The sequence below is a fragment of the Syngnathoides biaculeatus genome, chromosome 16, assembly GCF_019802595.1.
Source record: "Syngnathoides biaculeatus isolate LvHL_M chromosome 16, ASM1980259v1, whole genome shotgun sequence".
NCBI classification, from domain to species: Eukaryota; Metazoa; Chordata; class Actinopteri; order Syngnathiformes; family Syngnathidae; genus Syngnathoides; species Syngnathoides biaculeatus.
Window position 1 is genome coordinate 1,075,090 of NC_084655.1, and position 19,853 is coordinate 1,094,942.

Here is a 19,853-nt window from a genome sequence, read left to right on the forward strand (position 1 = left end):
CGATTGGACAGAAAAAGAACCAGATTTGGATAAGGACGACTGAGCTGTACAGACAATACATTATTGGACAGTGTTAAACAATCTGAGACCAGATGCTGCTGTATACACAGTTGTATCAAAATCTACACAAACAATACTGGAAAAGTAGAGGAATGGTGACAATTACAGGGAAAACTGTGGCACATGCAGAGGTAATACAAAATATGCTCATAGCAGTTCAATTACCAAAAGAAATAGCCATATAAATGTGCAGTACACACATCAAATACAGACAAAGTATCATTAGGAAATGGATTTAGAGATAAAACAGTAAAAAAAGTCGCAGCCAAAAACTTTATGGGATTAGCTGACCATGCAACAAATGAAGATATACTTTCAGATGATGTGTTAAACAAAATGCAACAACAAAGCTAACCAGCAGAACTAAATATGTGGTTTTCCACAAAGGTGCAACATTACAAAATGGGGTTGATGTCAGTACAGATACAGAACACATTCTACCAAAAAATCTTTTCACAATCTTGAGCCATGGGAAGTCTCAGGTCTCAACAGGGGGAGTGGTAGTCCTGGTACAAAGGCATTACATGATCCATGGATTTAACTTGTATGCAAAAAATGTTTTTGTTAGGGCTTGTTTGACCTGTGCTCGACATAATCCACAAGGGAATGTGCATGTGTGCATGTGAATGTGGTCATTTTCCTCAAGGTACACATCCTTCCATCCCTCCCTCCATTTTCTTAGCTGCTTATCCACGCAAGGGTCGCGGGGAGTGCTGGAGCCTATCCCAGCTGTCAACGGGCAGGAGGCAGGGTCCACCCTGAACTGGTTGCCAGCCAATCGCAGGGCACATGGAGACAAACAGCCTCACTCCCAATCACACAATTTAGAGAGTCCAGAGATAGACGAATGATGAAGGGAAAAAAAAACTCACAAGTCGGTCCCTTTCAGGAGTTATTAACAACCCCAAACATCTTAAAAAATTGCAAAAAGGGATACTTGAGTTCATTTGTCGATTGTAAGAAAGTTATTGCTTTTGAAACCATTGTTAACACTCAAGACTAATTTGTTTTTATTGGCCACTTGTAAGATAGCTGTTCTCATTCCCACTGCCAAGACCGCTGTAGTCCAGTTACACAGGGGAGTGAGACTGCTGTCATAATGGCGACTAAATAGTAAAATTTTGCTGTTGGGTGGTGGATGAGAACGCTATCCGTTAATTTCATTTTTCTCTTCGAGTGGTACCTGTGGGAACCACCCAAGGTCCCCTCCCCAAAAAAACAAATTGGATAACTACTTACAAAAAACTTGTCCAAAAGATTGTGTTGTTTGCACAGATCCACAGATAATAGCAGTGCTATTAATTAATAACGAATGCAAAAAAAAAAAAAGTTGGGGGATTCTGTGTATCCATTAACTTTGAAACTTTTTTCTAATGGTGTGTCACTATGAAGTTTCACATGCATCAAATTGATAGGACTAAACTAATTGTGAAATTTATCAGCATTGATGTGTAGAACCATTTTTGTGCCATTGTCATGGTGGTGTGGCAGTAACTATCTCTTTGATTTTTTTATTTATTTTTTTTTTTTTACGCTGGATGCCTTTCCTGGCGCAGCCGTTCTGCGTTTATTCTGAGAGAGAGCTGGAGCTATCCCAGCTAACTTCGGGCAGCGGCAGACTACAGGCCGAACTTGTCGCCAGCCAGTCGCAGTGCAGATATCGACACCATCATGAGCGGGAATCAATGCCACACTACCTGCACTCAAAACGGACCTCTGAGAGAAACCCAAACTACAATGTGGCCAGCAAGAGAAATGAGTTTGACACCGTTGCATTACACCATCAGATGGAAAAAAAATATTTTTAACAAGTTACTCTGCTTTAATAACTTTATTATTGCCATTTGTCTATTCATCCTATGTGTGTTTATGAATTAACATCTACTGTACATGCAGTTTTACCCAAGCACTGGCATAGAGTGAGCAAGAGCTGAATGACATGGACAAAATAGCAGAAAGAAACACATGGATACACCTTACACACACTGTAAAAGGTCATCTCAGCTGAGTCACCCAAAGGGATAGGTGAGCAAAGTCCAGCATACGGTGGGTGCAGATTTATAGTATCTGAAAATACCTGAAAGCTCGTGAAGATTTAAAAGTCACCTGACGCATTTAGGGGTGACTTGGTCGACATGACAGGTTCGCACGCGGCCCTAAAACTCCCTAAAAACCCCTAAATTTTCGAAGGTGCATTTAGGGGCTCCTAAAAGTCTTTAAAATCCGCGAAAACCGGCCAAGCCCCTAAAAAGGCCTTAAATTTAAAAAAAAAAATCAAAGGGAGGACCTCTACCGCCAAAATTCTCCCTAAAAAATAAATTAATCTTTTATGTAAAAAAAATTTGTGATCCGTCTGGCGTCCAAATCAGCCGGAAATTGTCAACGGAAGTCACCGTGTTGACAACTAGTCGCCATCTTGTCGATATTCCATTGTTTGTTTCCGTGAGTAGGCATTTCACTTTGTCTTCGTTACGACGTAGCGTAGTTCTTTCATCGATTCAACTTGTATCACGGGGAAGTGCATTTTTCAAGAAGCTTGGGTTGAAAGTAAGGAGTTTGGGAGCTGGGTTCGTCGAGACCCAAAAGATCGGCACATGTTTTACTGCCATCTGTGCAAGCAGAGTTACCAGCTTGAAAAGATGGGCGTCAAAGCGCTGGAGTCGCACCGGAAAAACAGGAGACACGCTGATTTGGCAAAGACTCTCTCATCTTGCGTTGGTATGAATCTGTTTCTAAAATAAGATAGTGAAGCATCAACTTCAGGCAGTGGTACTAGCAGTGCATGCGCAGTAGGGATCGCAAAAAAAAGCTTACTTCCATAACCGGTTTTAACTGAGCAGCTGTAGCAAAAAAAACAGTACCATAGTGGTGTTTACATAATTCACCCGCAGGACCTCGAGTTGGGGCGCGGGGTTCCGCACAGACTGTTTTTATTGTTGCTCTTCCGGAGTGACGAGTTCAGAGTTCCCCCCGTTATGCGAGTAGTGTTTTGATGTCTCCCAATAAAACAAGTTTACTCCCATACTTTGGAGCGTTTCCTCGATGCCATGTTTGATGTTTCTTTGATTTAACTGAATGTTCTTTTGAGTTCAACTTTACTCTAACAGCAAAACTTGAAAAAAGTGGAAATAATGTTGAAAAAATAATGCAATGTGGTGTACCGTAACCGGAAGAAATGATTGGAAATTTTAACCGATTTCGAAAGTCCGATTACTGTTTCGGTTTTAAAAAAACGGTTATTATTTGTAACCGGTTGGGATCCCTAATGCGCACCTACAGTTGTCCAGCCAGAAGTCAGGCTTTATGAACGTAGTTCAATACACATAGACGGACTCGTAAAGGCAGAGATCGTGTGGACTTTAAAAGTGATCTGCAGCCATTACAGTAACAAATCTTGTGAAAATAATTCGAAAGTGTTTGCAGTCATGTTCCCAGACAGTGTCATTGCTAAAAACTCCCACTGTGGGGAAAGGAAGACTTTGTACCTGGCTCCATTTGGCATCGCTGCCCACTTTTCATCTCTACTCCCTCAAAGCCTAAAAAGCCAGAATGGAGACTGATATATTAACGCTTATTGAGAAGGCTGACAGGCTGTGTGAGGAGGCAGAAGAAAAGAGGAATCTGAGGTTTATCACCAAGGCCAATGCACTCAGAGACAAAGCAATGGACAAGAGAGCCACTTTGGCACCTCTGCAGCAACAAATAGAGGAGGCACTGGGTAGGCTCAAGGAGCTAGAGTAGGGGTGCTGAGACAGACATCAGTAGAAGGCATTTGTGTATATAGTTGCAATTGTAGTTAGAATCTGTTTTTCTGTATACTGTTATGTGAAGACGTTGACAATGGTCATATCAATGAGAACTACCATAAGGGGCGACAGGTGATCACTGTCACAAGTACTGAGGTACTGGAACATTTGATGAGCCAAGAACGGTTGATGGCACCGTTGGGTTAGTATTTTTTTCTTACTGTTGATTTCCCACGATGGCCCTAAATTTTTCGTGTCGGCCCTAAATTTTTTCCCGTGTCAGCCCTAAATTTTTCATGTCAGCCCCTAAGAATGCCCCTAAAAAGCCCTTAAATTTTTTTGGTCAGACTGAGTATGAACCCTGCATGACTTCAAAATAGCCAAATAATATGATAGCATGTTGGGCTGCAACATTGACAGCCGTAATAATATTTTTGTTCAAATGGTACTTTTGTAAATCTGACAAAAACACATAACAGAACCAATAATTTTCTCAGTCAGCTATGCCTACCACACATAAGATAAAGAGGCACAACCTCATTTCAAATAACATTGATAAACAAGTATGCCACAGTCACTGAGGCACGAGGGAAGGACTTCATGTGTGCCTCCTAATGAATCAGTTCAGCACCATTTTAATTCCTTGGCCGAGTCTAATTGCTGGGGATTCCATCTATGGGCTTATGCTAAAAGAAACCCCCATCTTCTTCTCACCATTTGCCAATTTAATGCTATCCTAAACCCGAATGCTATAAAAAAGACTCTGTATACTATGGAGGGAGTTGAAGTATTTTCACCGAAAAAGCGGGATGAACATTCTATTATTATTATTGTTTTGTTTTGGGTTTTTTTACAAATAGGAAACAACTGGCTGTTATTAATGTAGAATGCATTCCATCAGAAATCCCAACATAGTGTACCCGGTAGGTAATGACTAAAACAACTCCTAACACCACAAAAAAAAATGGAATCGTGTTTATCCAACAACTAAGGCAGTAAATGATAAACGGATATTTTGTACTAATGTTGCATGAGCTAATTTCTCCTGTGTTAGCTTTACTAGGACTGGTGTTAAGGTGGGAAGTCTCAACAAAACATGGTGTCATGATATCCATCTGCAAACTTCCCCACTGCTCCCATGCAGCGATGTGTGGTGGTGGTGGTGGTGGTGTGTTGGTCAAACGTTGTATGACGCACTGATAAATGCACCAGAAACGTGTACAGTGGTATCACTGCTCTTATCTGTGACTGTGTTTCCTTCCAAAGCAGAGGATATACAATTGGCCGCATCCATCTTTGGACCTCCCCTCGGTTTCTCCCATAGGTGAAGGTCCTCTTGGAAAGATGGAGATCTGACATACATTGATGCAATTGGCATCCCACCAAGCGAACCAGATGAGTATAACTTGGCTAACCAGATTGCTGCAGGATGGGAATCCATCTAGTTATGGATAACTCAGAATAAAAACTTTGACAGAATCAACTACATACATTACAATGTACAGAAACTAGGTAATTATCCGGAAGCAGGCTTTATTGCCATAAAGGAACAACCAGCTGCAACCTCACTCATGGCGTTCCACAACCGCATAGCGGTCGACATGCTCCTGGCCGAGAAGGGTGGCGACTGCTCAAATTTTGGTGACCAGTGTTGTTCATTCCAAATATCACAGCTCCTGATGGGTCACTCACAAGAGCCATTCAAGGCCTCCGCACCCTGAGCCACAAGATGAAGGAGCACTCTGGTATGAACACATCAGCCTGGTCTGAGTGGTGGGGGGAAAAAAAAAAAAAAAGTTTGGCAAATCTAAAATATTTGGTGTTCTGTGTCCTCGTTTCTACAGCTTTTTGCAGCTATTCTTGCATTGTGTGGATGTTGTTGTATTCCTTGCATAAAGGCATCACTTAACCAATTTATAACCACTGATATTTCCCCAACAAATTAAAAACTGGCAGAAATATATCCACTATTGGCACAACAGGGTAATGACAGTGATATTGTTGAACACGATGATGACGTCATGACTTCTCTTCCAGACGTTCTCTGATCCAGAAGATTACAAGTAATTAGAGCTATATTTTCCTCTGAGTGTAATTATGTAGAATAAAGCAGAAAGGGTGATCTATTAGATGATGTGAGGATTTGAGCAAATGTAGGATATAAAGGAGGATAGTGTAGAAATAATTGTAAATAGATTTAAGTAACTGCTTCTGTCTGCAATGAAGAAATGCTTTGCTCTGCTCCAATTCAGTTACTTTCCTGCCTGCAATGAAGAATGCTTTGTTCTGCTCTAGAAAACGCGGTAGCAAATGTAGGATAAACAAGGGGTAAATGTAGGAATAATTGTGAATATAATCATCATACATCTGCTTCCAATACAGAAATGCTTTGCTCTGCTCTAGATAACGTGGCAGCCGCCGAGCAGGAGACAACAAGAACAAAAACGTCTAATCATCAGAACTATTAGAACTGCTCCCTGTTAAAGAAATGATGACCACACATGTACTCAGCAATCTTTCACACACATGCACACACACATGAACAAACAAGTACACTTTGTTTCCAACTGTTTTGCTTTCCGTCTCCTTTTTGTAAAATCCATGTCAATAAGGGGCGTCTTAAAACTAGAGGTGCTGAGGAGAGGATAATCAAAGAGTGCAATGGTGAAATGTACAAGACAGTTCCTCTCCTTTCTCCTCGCGAGACTTGAACTGGTGTCTTTGCTTCCTTTTTGTCTAGTTTAATGAATGTCTAATTGGTAAACCTGACATCTTATCAATTTGCCTGAAATAAAAACATTTTTGACTGACTTATTGCACCTTTTGATGGTGAAAAATAAAATTAAATAAAATCAAATTACTTGAAATTCAGTTCAGAAACAATAACTTAAGAGCACAATATATAAAACACTTGAGCTTACAAACCAAAAATAAATCTATGCTGTGGGTTTATCTGCACTAAGCAATTTGGTATGTGACCTTGTATGATACTCACTGGTAAACTGAAGTAACTTTCACAAAGTGGGATGATTGTGGGCAATATTCGGCACGTTTTTGCTGAAAAAATTCCAGAGGCTTATCAGTATGACTGGGGTGTAATCTGTAAGTGGCGCATTAATTTATTTTTTATGTTGTCCGTTGCCAATATTTTTTTTCTTTCCTCGTCTCCCACTGCACAGGAAAGCCGATTGCTACATTCGCTTCATCATATTTCCTTGTCTTCGCTTTTGGGTGACTTTCTTTTGTCTCATTGTCTTTGTCATAGTTGTTTTGGAGTCATACTTTATCTGGTCCCTCACCTAGGACCTTTTTGTCATGAATGGCCCTACCAGGGGTGTCAAGCCCAAGACAACTTGGGTCCGAGGATCATTCTGACACACAAAACCCTCCACCACATGAAAGTGACGTGAGACAGATCTTCAAACAACTAAACATCAACCAAGCACCGGGCCCAGACCTTATATCCCCATCCTGCCTCGAAGTCTGCGCAAGACCAACTTGCTCCTGTCTTCACAAAGATCTTCAACAGGTCTCTACAACTGTGTGAAGTACCAACCTGCTTCAAACGCTCCACCATTATACCAGTCCCCAAAGAAGCACCAGTCTCAGGTCTTATTGACTACAGGCCTGTTGCCTTGACGTCCGTGGTGATGAAGTCCTTTGAACGGCTTGTGCTAGACCACCTCAAAAGCGTCACAGGTCCCCAACTGGACCTACTGCAGTTTGCCTATCGAGCTAACAGGTCTCCGGGTGATGCTGTCAACATGGGTTTTCACTTCATCCTTGAACATCTCAACAGCGAGGGTACCTATACGAGGATCCTGTTCGTGGACATCAGCTCTGTGTTTAACACCATCATCCCTGAACTCCTCCAAACTTCTCCAGCTCATCATCTCGCCTGCCAACTCCTAGTGGGTCTACAAATTCCTGACAGGCAGGACTCAGCAGGTGAGCCCGGGGGAGACAACCTCATCTACGCATACTATTAGCACTGGGGCACCCCAAGGATGAGTCCTCTCTCCTCTGTTCTTCTTTTTCTACACCAACGACAGCACCTCGTGGCATCTGACAGTCAAACTCCTGAAGTTCGCAGATGACACCACGGCCATCGGCTTCATCAAAGACAACGACGAGTATGCAAATCAACAGGAAGTGGTGAGTCTGGAGCTTTGATGTGGTCAACACAACCTTGCGTTCAACACTCTAAAGACTTTACAAGAGGAGAGGAGGCATCCTTCACCAAAGCTGCCCCTGACGCTGTCCAACTGACTTGTGTCAACTGTCGAGACCTTCAAGTTCTTGGGAATTACTGTCTCAGAGGACCTGAAGTGGGAGACAAACATCAATTCCGTCCTTAAAAAAGCCCAGCAAAGGATGTGCTTTTTCTGGCTTCTGAGGAAGCTCGGCCTGTTACAAGAGCTGCTGAGACAGTTCTACACAGCGGTCATCCAATCAGTACTGTGTACCTCCATCACAGTCTGGTTTGGGGCTGCCACAAAAAAGGGCAAACTCTGACAGCAATGGACAATCAAAACCGCTGAACGGATTGTTGACATCACTCTACCCACTATTGAGGAGTTGCACTCAACACGTACTAGGTCCAGAGAAGGTAGGATCCTTTCGGAGCCTCCATATCCTGGCCACCAGCTCTTCCAGCTCCTTCTGTTGGGAAGGCGCTACGGATCAATGAAAGTCAAAACTACCTTGTATTCGATCAGTTTTTTCCCTCTTGCAATTAAGTCAAATTCTTTATGAGCAAACCTACTATTTTTCTGCCTTGAGCCATGCTAGGACACTCACTCAGATCCTGCTGGTCCAATCCCACGATTCATCACTTTAAACTGTTCCCTTTGCACAATTTTCATTGCACTCGTCTATAACGGAACTGCAAATGGGTAAAGGTACTCTGTACAAGCTAAACACAATGTGGAATGTTGACACACTTATCTCTTACCTGTTCTAAATTATTATAAGGAATAATTCCTATCAACAGAAATGTCTTGTTTTTGTTCTTATTGCTTTGTTGTTGTTTGTTCTGAATGTCGTACCAGGGTAGTACTGACAGCCGGAGAAAAATTCCTTGTGTGTTTTTACACACTTAACCAATAAAGCTGATTCTGATGGGTCCCACTTCCCATGGGCTCCCCACCTGTGAGAGGGGCCATAAGGGTTGGGGGTGATGTGAGCCTTGGCAATCCAATCCCCGGCTATGGAAACTACCTGGAATGGAATGTCACCTCTTTGGCAGGGAAAGAGCCCGAGTTGGTGCGTGAGGTTGAGAAGTTCCAACTGACTATAGTCGGTCTCGCCTCTATGCACCACTTGGGCTCTGGTACCACTCCTCTTGAGAGGGGTTGGACTCTGTTCCACTCCGGAGTTGCCTATGGTGAGAGACCCCGAGTGGGTATACTCATTGCCCCCCGGCTCGGGGGCTGTACGCTGGGGGTTTACCCCGGTAGATGAGAGGGCAGCCTCCCTCTGCCTTCTGTTACTGGACTTCTGTGCTCAGTCTGTGTCAATAACAAAAAACATGTTCAGGCATAAGGGTGTCCACATGTGCACCTGGCACCAGGACATCCTAGGTCACAGTTCAAGGATTGACTTTGTGGTCGTGTCATCGGACTTGCGACCGCATGTCCTGGACACTCGGGTGAAGATAGCAGCGGAGGTGTCAACTGATCTTCAATGGTGGGGGAAGATGGCGGTCTGACGTGGCAGGCCCAAACGTATCTCAAGACAACTGATAGGTCCCTGCTGGCCAAGCGGAATGCAACTTTGGTGGTTACTGAGGCAAAAACCTGGACATTGGAGGAGTTTGCTGAGTCCATGGAGAACGACTTCAAGATGGCTTTGAGAGATTCTGGTCCACTGTCCAGCATCCCAGGAGGGGGAAGCAGTGCACTGTCAACACTGTGTATTGTGGGGATGAGGAAGTGCTGACCTCAACTCGGGATGTTTCGTCGAAGACCTCCTCAATTCCACTAACACACCTTCCCATGAGGAAGCTAAGTCTGGGTTCTCTGGGTGACGGCTCTCCACCTTCTCGGCATAGGTAAGGGGCTCATATGATTGATTTCACGCAATGTCAACCGTGTTTTGAGAACTTGCATTTGGTCGAAATAAATATGCCAGTTATTGAGGCTAAATAGCATTTGGGAACGTTGGTCTTTTGTTGAGTGTCATCTTTGTCTCCTGACCGCCGACCAGCACCGATCCTTTCAATAAAACATTTTTGGCGTTGTCGGCAGGATCGTGCAGGCTACGCGCAGGACATAAAAACAGGATGCGTTGTTTTAGAAGGAAAACTAAGGGTGCGCAAGAGGCACCAGAGGAGGAGGTGGCGCCCGGGTGGGAAGGAATCACTTTCCGAGAGATAGAAGCTGTCTTACGGGAGCGTGGGGGACGCCCCGGACCATGGACAGGAGTGAATCCCGCTGCCACGCCGCTGGCATTATGTGATATGTTGAAGCGGGTGGATGTGAATGCTCGTGCTCCGCTGGGAGGCACCCAGCAGATGTTGTGGATGTGTGCGGAAGCTTGGAAAAATTGCGTGTTGGAGTTGGATAAGGTTAGAAGTGCAGAAAATCAAAAGGCGCAAGAGGTTATCCAGCTAGAGGTTACAGTGAAAGAATTAAAGGAGCATTTGGCAAAAATGCAGAGTATAACGGAAAGAGCTGTAATGCATATCTCCCGAGTGGCGCGAAGAGGGCGAAAGAAGAAACCTCGTAAAATAGAACAAGCGCAAATCCGTTCATTAACCACTGGGCTGTCAGCGCAGTGGAATCCGGAGGAGTGGAACGGGGATATGTGGGGGGATGATGATGATGATAATGATGTTGATGATGAATATGATAGAGGTGTAAGACCGGACCTGCCACCACAGACCGGGTTGTATCCCTCGTTAAGGGGGCTGCAGATACACCCTATCACGCAACGAAAAGAGCAGCGACGCGTGATACCGGATCGAATCCAGGATCTGATGGGGGCGGACGGTCGACCGATTCTGGATGAAAATGGCGAGCGAGTGCAGGGGCTGGTCCCACAAGCGCAGCCAGAGCCAGAATTGTTTATGACTAGAGAAGATTATACACAGGAAGAGACTACTCATATTGTAACAAAGTATCGTCAGAAACCGGGCGAACCGATCGATGTTTGGCTCATTCGGTTGCTAGAGGAAGGAGCTGATGCCGTTATTATAGATGCTGGGGATTATCAGTGGTTCGCAGCGCTTTCCACCGATAGCCAGCTAAACGCGGAATTCCGGGGAATTTGCAGAGTCATGGGCGGTGATGTAGGGCTCCCTCTCTCGGCGTTATATGGGGCAGCCACGCAGCTGATATTTCCATCATATCAAGATTGGCCAGAACTGAGAGGGCAATGGTCAACCATCAGGGATGCAGTGATGAGATTGACACGGTTGTGTATGAGGCACTCAATTTCGAGTGATGGCTCTGTAGAAATAAGAGATGGGGAGGTCCCGAAAATGATCCGGGATGCGATAATACGTGATGCTCCCCCACATTATAGAGCGGCGGTATTAACTATTTTGTTGGGAGCCGCTGACCTGACATTCTCGATGGTGAAAAGTAGGTTGGCGGAGTTAGCAACGCTCGGAGACTGGTCTAACGTGAGTGCACCGTGTGATCGTGAACCACGTGAAAAATCGAGGGAAAATCGGAACAGTTTCGCGAAAAATGGAAAACCCGAGGGAAGCAGAAGTGATATGTGGAGGGCACTATTCAAAGCAGGGGTTCCAGCTGAGGAAATTGACGGGGTTCCTACGTCAGCACTTGCTGAAAAATGCAGACAGAAGGGACTGCAGGTTAGATGTTTCTCTGGAGGAGGCTTTCCTCAAATGACGATGGGCGTGGCGGAGTTAACCAGTATGCTCAAAGAGTTGATAATGCCCCCTGCCATTGTCCCTCCTACCATTCCTTCTATTGCACCTCCCACAGCACCTCCCTTACCACGGGAGGAGGAGGAGAGTTCGTCAAGCGAGGAGGAGGAAGTGAGGCAAGTAGCAGCAGTGCAGCGACGGAAAAAGGGGAAGAAAGGCAAAAATAAACGACGCCATCATAGTGATGAATAGGATGATGGCCAAGCCCTGGTAGCTCGTCAACATCCGGCTCAGCGATGGTCTGCTAGTGATATTAGACCTCATGTGAGGATGGAAATTTATTGGGATAAATCAGTTCAAACAGTAACAGCGTTAGTAGATACCGGGGCGGAGGCCTCAATAATTTATGGAAATCCAGAGAAAATGAAAGGACTCCTAGTACCATTAACAGGACTAGGAGGAAAAGTGGTTTATGGAAAACATGTAAACTGACCTTTGAAAATCGGAAATATGCCTGTAAAAACATATATTGTGATTGTAACCCCTATCCTAGAGTGGATAGTGGGCATAGAAATATTAGCCGGAATGACACCTTATTTGACAGCCGGGAGATTTGAATTCGGTGTAAATCCACTAAAAATTCATGCAATATTGGTGGGTAAAGTAAAAATGCCACCTTTTCCGATACCACAAGCTACACAGGTAGTTAGTCAAAAGCAATACCGGATACCTGGAGGACAGGAAGAAATTTCGGTGACCATTAAACAATATTTAGAAGCTGGTGTATTGAAAACGGTGACGACAAACTGGAACAATCCGTTGTGGCCAGTCAGGAAATCAGATAACTCTTGGAGGATGACAGTAGATGACAGAGGATTGAATAAACACACACCTGCATTGACTTGCGCGGTGCCCGACGCAGTGACAATTATAGAACGAGTGCAACATTATCCCGGAACGTGGTATGGGGTCATAGATTTGGCTAACACATTTTTCACTATTCCCATTCCTGAGGATAGGATGAATCAATTTGCGTTTACCTGGGAAGGGCGCCAATACACGTTTACCAGACTACCTCAGGGTTATTTACATAGTCCCACAATCTGCCACCGGGTGGTAGCAGAGCACCTGGAAAAGCTAAAAGTTCCTAAAGAAATAATGATATCATATTATGTCGATGACATACTAGTGCAAGGAACGAGCGGGGAAGAGGTGAAGGAAGTTCTAGGACAGCTAATACAGCACATGAAAGGGTTCAGATGGGAAATTAACCAAACGGTGAAATTTCTAGGAATCATCTGGAACAAAGGGGAAAGGGAAGTGGCAGAAAAAGCTAAGGCTAAAATTGCTAACTTTCCAGTTCCACACACCAAGGCAGATGCTAGGAAATACATCGGGTTGTTTGGATTTTGGAGGAATCATATTCCTCATTTGGGACAGATACTTCAACCTCTCTACAAATGCACTAAGAAAAAGGAGGACTTTAGTTGGGGAGAAGAACAACAGCGATCATTTGATATGGTGAAGGAAGCGATACAGCAAGCAGTGTCATTGGGAAAAATGAAATCGGGACCGGTAGAATTACAGGTGTCAGCGTTAAATGAGTACGCTAACTGGAGTTTGTGGCAAAAGCAAGATAGGATTCGTAAACCCTTGGGATTCTGGTTGAGAAAGCTCCCAGAAGCAGGCCTAAGGTACACACCTTTTGAAAAGCAGCTATTAGCATGCTATTGGGCATTGGTTGAAAATGAGGAAATGTACCGGTGTCAAAATGTTATACAAGAGAGAACTAATCACATGTTTGTAGTATGCACTATTTGTAGTAATACAGATGCCGTGGTGGTATTTGCTGATTGGAAGACCATCATCGGAGAGGCGCCATGGCCGGACCAGGGAAGACCGAGGGCCCAAGAGGTGGCAGTGTCGTCTGCTGGGTCACGCGTATCCTTGTCCTTGGTGCCATGGTCCAACTCTGCTGCGCAATGACGGAGGGTGACAAATTGGAGCAGGTCCAGTGGCTCCGCATAAGATGGAAAAGCAGTACCCGGGACCGTACTCAAGGAGGCTACACCTGTCCAGTTTACCAAACTTGCGACGTGGTAAACGTCACCAGCAATTGTCAGATGTGGAAGTGCAAAAGGTGCCTTGGAGGAAAGGACATTCCGGTGGTGGAACAAGGATGCAACTTAACCGTTACTTCAGTTGTCTCCATGTGCCACTACAACAGGACGACCGAGACCTGCAATGAGCACAACTGGACGAGGTGGACAATTACCGTAAAAGAAACTCTGTTTTTTTTAACAGCGCTGAAATCTCGGGACGGAACACATTTTTGTATATAATATGGGTGTTACCTGGGAAACCTAATGCTATAAGAACACACATAGCACCAGTATTAGATACCTGTACACACATGGCACAAGCCAGGGTTAAAACCCGAGTGTACTGGGAAATAAAATTCCCCGATATACCACACTGTACACGAAGACGTAGAGCTTGGTATGATACTCTCTTAGGAGGAACGGGAACACTGTATGGTGTAGCTAATGCTGCAGATAATGAAGTAACCAGAACAATGTTATCTAACACAGGGCAACATGCATCGGAGGCTATACATCAGGTAGGGTTATAGCTTCCAAAAGCTATGGTAGGGCAATTGGAAAACACAGGTGTTTGGAAAAAGGCATTTACGTGGGAGTTAAATTTATGGAATGAAACGTATGATGCGTTAAAGAATCTATCACATATAGGTAATTGGACAACCTGTGCATTGCAAATGATACATGCGGAAGCTCAAAAAGAGCGATTCCAGAGAATAATGACAACGGGAAATTATCACGAATGGAGACGGATTTGGAATATTAGTAGCAAACTTTGGTTACAATTACACTCGGAGCGAACAAAATGCAACAGTACATATGCTGGGTATTGGACTCAGTACAATGTGTCTACTGTCAAAACGATATGTAAGTATCAAGTATTACCGGTGATTACTGCCACAGGATTTTGGTTTCTACATCTGGATGGAGAGTGGATGGATGTGGGAACTAATACAACTTATGAGATGAAAATGTGTGACGAAACACACAGAGGAATGGCGTGTACATTACAACAGGGACACAGCAATCCATGTTTAACCGACTCAGAGGCTGTACTTTGTGATTGGACGAGGGAGCCACGAAGGGAGATGTGGCAAATCGGACCACATGCTCTATGTGTGGCAACAATGCAAAATAATTCACAAGTACCATCGGTTCCTTTCGTTGGTTGCTTATATAATGTGCACCTATGGCATTGGGGAAACCAGACGTATCGTTTGACGAATTACTCTGTGTCTAATCGGCTGACACAAGTACAATGGGATGTACTAAAGAATCCCTGGAACCTCTCACTGGAGCGTTTCAAATGCGCATTGGAACAATCCACTGAAGTTCAGAAAATTATACAGTCACATACGTCTAACATCTCCAAGCTCATGGTGTCCACATTAGTAGGCAGCAGACGGGTACAACATGCTGCTAAAATAGTACAACAGTCCTCAGCCCATCACTGGTGGGACATCTTTTCAGGGATGTCAGTCACTGCTAGGAGGACTTTGGTGCCCCCTCTGATTCTGTTGGTTATTATAATAATATTGCTATCACTATGTAATCACAGAAACCTAACGTTGCGGGAATTATGGTCCATGTTCTTTCATGACATCATGAATCACACTGGAAATGGAATAGTGTTACCATCGACGTTTGACGGGTATATCAACTAATATGTGAAGCCTCAAGAGTGGAATGAAAGGAGTGTTAATTAGTGATGCTTCCCATAACCGTTGAATACCCGAATGTATTGTATCTCACTTGTTTTATCTGGTTCAAAGACAACATTGTATTGTATCTCACTTGTTTTATCTGGTTCAAAGACAACATGTATGTGGGATATCTTGACTGTTATCTCACTTGTTTTTCTAGTCAAGACGTCTCAACCGTTTCACACTCACTTGTTATCTGGTTCAAAGACGACCATTGTTGTGGGATATCTTGATTGTTATGTTTCTCAGAGCCTGAAGGACACACTTAGGTGTCAAATGTAAATTGGCTACAATTGTTGCGGCGCCAGGTGGGACGGGTAGGCCACCCGCCCTTTCTCTCGCACGCAACTGAAAAGTATAATAGAGAGTACAAACAGGTAGAGTCTGCTGCGGGTTTCGTACGAACACCCAGCTGGTTGACAAAACGGACCTCTACCTGGGTGACGGCTCTCCACCTTCTCGGCATAGGTAAGGGGCTCATATGATTGATTTCACGCAATGTCAACCGTGTTTTGAGAACTTGCATTTGGTCGAAATAAATATGCCAGTTATTGAGGCTAAATAGCATTTGGGAACGTTGGTCTTTTGTTGAGTGTCATCTTTGTCTCCTGAGCGCCGACCAGCACCGATCCTCTCAATAAAACACCCCATAAATCTGGTGTCAGAGATTGGTCCGCATTGAAGATGATGTGGTTCTTTTGGCTTCATCAAGCTGTGATCTCCAATTCTCACTGGAGTGGTTCACAGCAGAGTGTGAAGCGGCTGAAATGAGAATCCACACCTCCAAATCGGGGACCATAGTTCTCATTCAGAAAAAGGGTGTGTGCCCTCTCCGGGTTGAGGATGAGATCCTGCTCCAAGTGGAGGAGTTCAAGTGTATTGGGGTCTTGTTCACAAATGAGGGAAGAATGGAGCAGTCGATCCCACAGGCAGTGCAGCGTCTGCAGTGATGTGGATTTTGTATTGGTCTGTTGTGGTAAAGAGGAAGCAAAGTCAAAAGGCGCAGCTCTCAATTTGCCAGTCGATCTGCGTTTCTACCATTACCGATGGGCACTAGGTATGGGTCGTGACAGAAAGAAAAAGATGCCAGATACAAGCAGTCGAAATAAGTTTCCTGCGCAGGGTGTCTGGGTTAGATATTGGGTGAGAAGCTCGGTCATCCGAAGGGGCTCAGTGTCAACCCGCTGCTCCTCCGCATTAAGACTAGTCAGATGAGGTGGCTGGGGCATCTGATCCAGATCCCTCCCGGACTCCTCCCTGGTGAGGTGTTTCGGGCATGTCCCACCGAAAAGAGATCCCGGGGACGGCCCAGGACACGCTGGAGAGACTGTTTCTCAGTTGGCCTGGGAAAGCCTCTTGATCCCTCTGGAAGAAGTTGCTGGGGGAAAGTGAAGTTTGGGTATCCATGCTGAAGCTACTTCCCCCGCGACCTGACCCTGAGAAGCGGTAGAAAATGGCTGGAAGGATGGATCATTGCCTTTCTTTTCATCCGTATTAAAAAAAAATTAATGTATCTTATGGGCTTGTTTACTGTACTTCAGATCGCCTGCTAATACTCCCTGCACACACTCTGACAATGAGAGGAACTACTGGAGTGGATGTACAATTCCACTTTATTCTAGTCATGCAAAAAAAAAAAAAAAAAATCCCCACCTCTCCCTCCTGGCATAGACTTTTTGCCAGACACACTATTTGAGAAGGGCCACTTTGAATTAACTTACTCGGAATAGATGTAGTTTTGTATGGAGCACCAAGAGTGCAAAATTCCAAAGTCGGATGTCATGAAGACTGTCAGGTTTAAGCAGCCTAAGACATTTAAAGTACGATTTCTCAAGGAAGGAAGACAAGAGGAACTTGTGGCTCACGAGGACAACGTGGTTAGGGTTAGATTCAAATCCAGCTGCCACTTTGTCACCCAATGAACACCACGGGGAACACCAATGCGCATAAGCAGTGCTCCTTGTTCCCCTATTTGTCGGACTTGACCATGGGATGTTTATAAATTAAAATTTGGATCATCATCGCATGCATGACAACCCAATTGTCGATCATTTAGGTTTCGGATTGTCATAGGTTTTTCATGGCAGGACAACATTCTGACACCCCACAGATATCTCAAAAGCAGGAAGGATGTTATGATGGTTGTGACCACTCCACAGCATCCATGATGGGACGTAATCACTTTTGGTTAGGTATTTCATTAAGGTGTCCCTATAGGTTTGGTGTCTTTGAATTTTTTGACTGGGTGTCAGCTATCTTGGGATACTATAAATCTCCACCCAGCTGGTTAACCAGTCTTTAGCTGACCACCCCAATCGGATCCTCGGCTGAAATTACCTTTTTGGAATCTCCCAAATGAATCCAAGTCAACCTAATTTTACAGCTGTTGAGTGTTCAACAAAACCTGAAATGGATATTCCAACCTAGGCAAACACCAGTGCCTTTTTATGCTTCACACCAGGATCCAGTCTCCTGGCTCCACAATTGTGGAGTCCCATTGACATCGATACATTAGGATGCTCTGTTGTAAAGAGTTTTATCCATTTTGAGAATGCATCTTTTATGACCAAGCAATACTTTTTTTTAAAGATTGTATCAGGTAAATCCAATTTGACATTCGTTAAATACCAAGTAATAAGGAGAGAAGACCTGTTTTCTGTTGCTTGAGCTCAAGGAGAACGAAGAAGTACTGCAAAGTACAATTCTTTAATATGTTCTAAAGCAGTCTTACTTGAAACCTCTCTTTTCATTAGATTTAGGAGGTCCCTACCAACGGTAACAAATCCAAAGAGTGGGGGGGAGCAAAAATATGTTTGTGTGACTATGTATCTGTAAGTTGTTGGAAAGTTACGATATGTAAACTAACAAATATGTACGTTAACTACATATGTGCTGAGTAAAGCGTCTTTACGTGCAGAAGCATTCCCATCATTGCAGCAAATGTATGATAAACATACATTTTGATTAATAAACTCACTTTGGTTTAATTCAATAAAGTTCATGTGGACAATTTGGAGAATGTTTATTTTTATTTTTTTTGTGTATGTTTGTAATTTTTTTGTGTGTGTGTATAATGTTAATGTTACCTGTCCTCCCATTATCCTTCCAGTTGAGACGTGTTAGTTCAGGGCTCAGCAACCTTTTTGAGGCTGAGGGCTACTTCATGAGCACTGATCGTATGAAGGGCTACGTGACCTGTTGCGGCAAATTTCAGAGTCAGTTCATGACATGTACATAAAATATTTTTTTCGTTTATCGTAGTTAATGAACTCCCAGGTATTTTTAAATTTTAATTCACTTAAGCAAGTCAGATTCAGAACTTAAAGCACTAATAATAGTAACAATTTGTGGCCTATGGTATTTTTAGAACATACCTCGCGGGCTACCATTCATCCTGTCTCGTTATCATCTCTTCTATGAAACGTCATTTAATTTTCTGTCTCTCAACTTTCTCTTCTCTATCTCATGCGTTCCACGGTGGCATGTTAAGTTACAACTGAGGCTATACCTCTTTCACACAATTTTCTCTTGCACACGCGGGATTCGGGGTGTTTAGGGAATTTTCAGAAATTTTTCAGAAAGGGTCTTTAGACTCAGAAGGAGTCTGCTGTGGCCACGGTCTTTCTGGTATTCAACACACCCGCTGGAATCCTCTGGCATCTTGGGATCTGGCTCGAAGGACCAATATAATGTCAGGTTTAAGCACCCTAGAACATTTAAAGTTCTCAAGGAAGGAATACAAGAGAAACTTCTGGCTCGCAAGGAGAACATGGGATGTGTCTCTTTCACAATCTCCAACCCGTTCTAATCTCCACTTTTTTATTCCTTAGCACAGTCCACATCACAACAAAGCAAATGTGGCAAGCAAAACAACCATGACAAAAATAGTCCATGTGAGTCTTTGAGATGTCTTCATCATCCTCTTGAGATCATCAGTTTTTATGTTGTCTTCCAAATATGAGAACTTTATATCCAATTAATCCAACAAAGACTTCATTTATTTAAAAAAAAAAATATATATATATATAGCGCTCCGGTTTCCTCCCACATCCTAAAAACATGCAATATTTATTGGACACTAAATTGCCCCTACGTGTGATTGTGAGTGCAGCTGTTTTTCTCTGTGTGCCCTACAATTGGCTGGCAACCAGTTCAGGGTGTACCCTGCCTTCTGCCCATTGACAGCTGTGTTGGCTTCAGCACTCCCGCAACCCTTGTGAGGATAAGCGTCTAAGAAAATGGATGGATGGGTATTCCTAAAAAGAGTCATGCAAGATGTAAAAGCTTGTACAGAGTCCCTTTACCCATTTGCGGTTCCCGTTATAGACCAGTGCAATGACAATTGCACAAAGGGAGCAGGTTAAAGTGACAAATTGTGCGATAGTTTACAAAATATATTGCTAATGCT

The 19,853-nt window shown here is 43.8% G+C and overlaps 1 protein-coding gene across 18 annotated transcripts in view; it reads left to right on the forward strand.

The window, feature by feature from the left end:
- timm29 (translocase of inner mitochondrial membrane 29) overlaps positions 1–18,376 on the forward strand; it is a 47,948-nt gene extending 29,572 nt beyond the window's left edge. For 3 of the 18 annotated variants that reach the window (XM_061845147.1, XM_061845166.1, XM_061845149.1), the window contains exon 3: positions 1,617–18,376. In XM_061845147.1, coding sequence (XP_061701131.1) covers positions 10,090–11,895 — 1,806 coding nt within the window. In that variant the 5' untranslated portion in view covers positions 1,617–10,089 and the 3' untranslated portion in view covers positions 11,896–18,376. The remainder of the gene's footprint in view (positions 1–1,616) is intronic. The other 15 variants (XM_061845164.1, XM_061845152.1, XM_061845161.1 and 12 more) reach the window with 15 other exon arrangements.
- Positions 18,377–19,853: the final 1,477 nt, after the last annotated feature.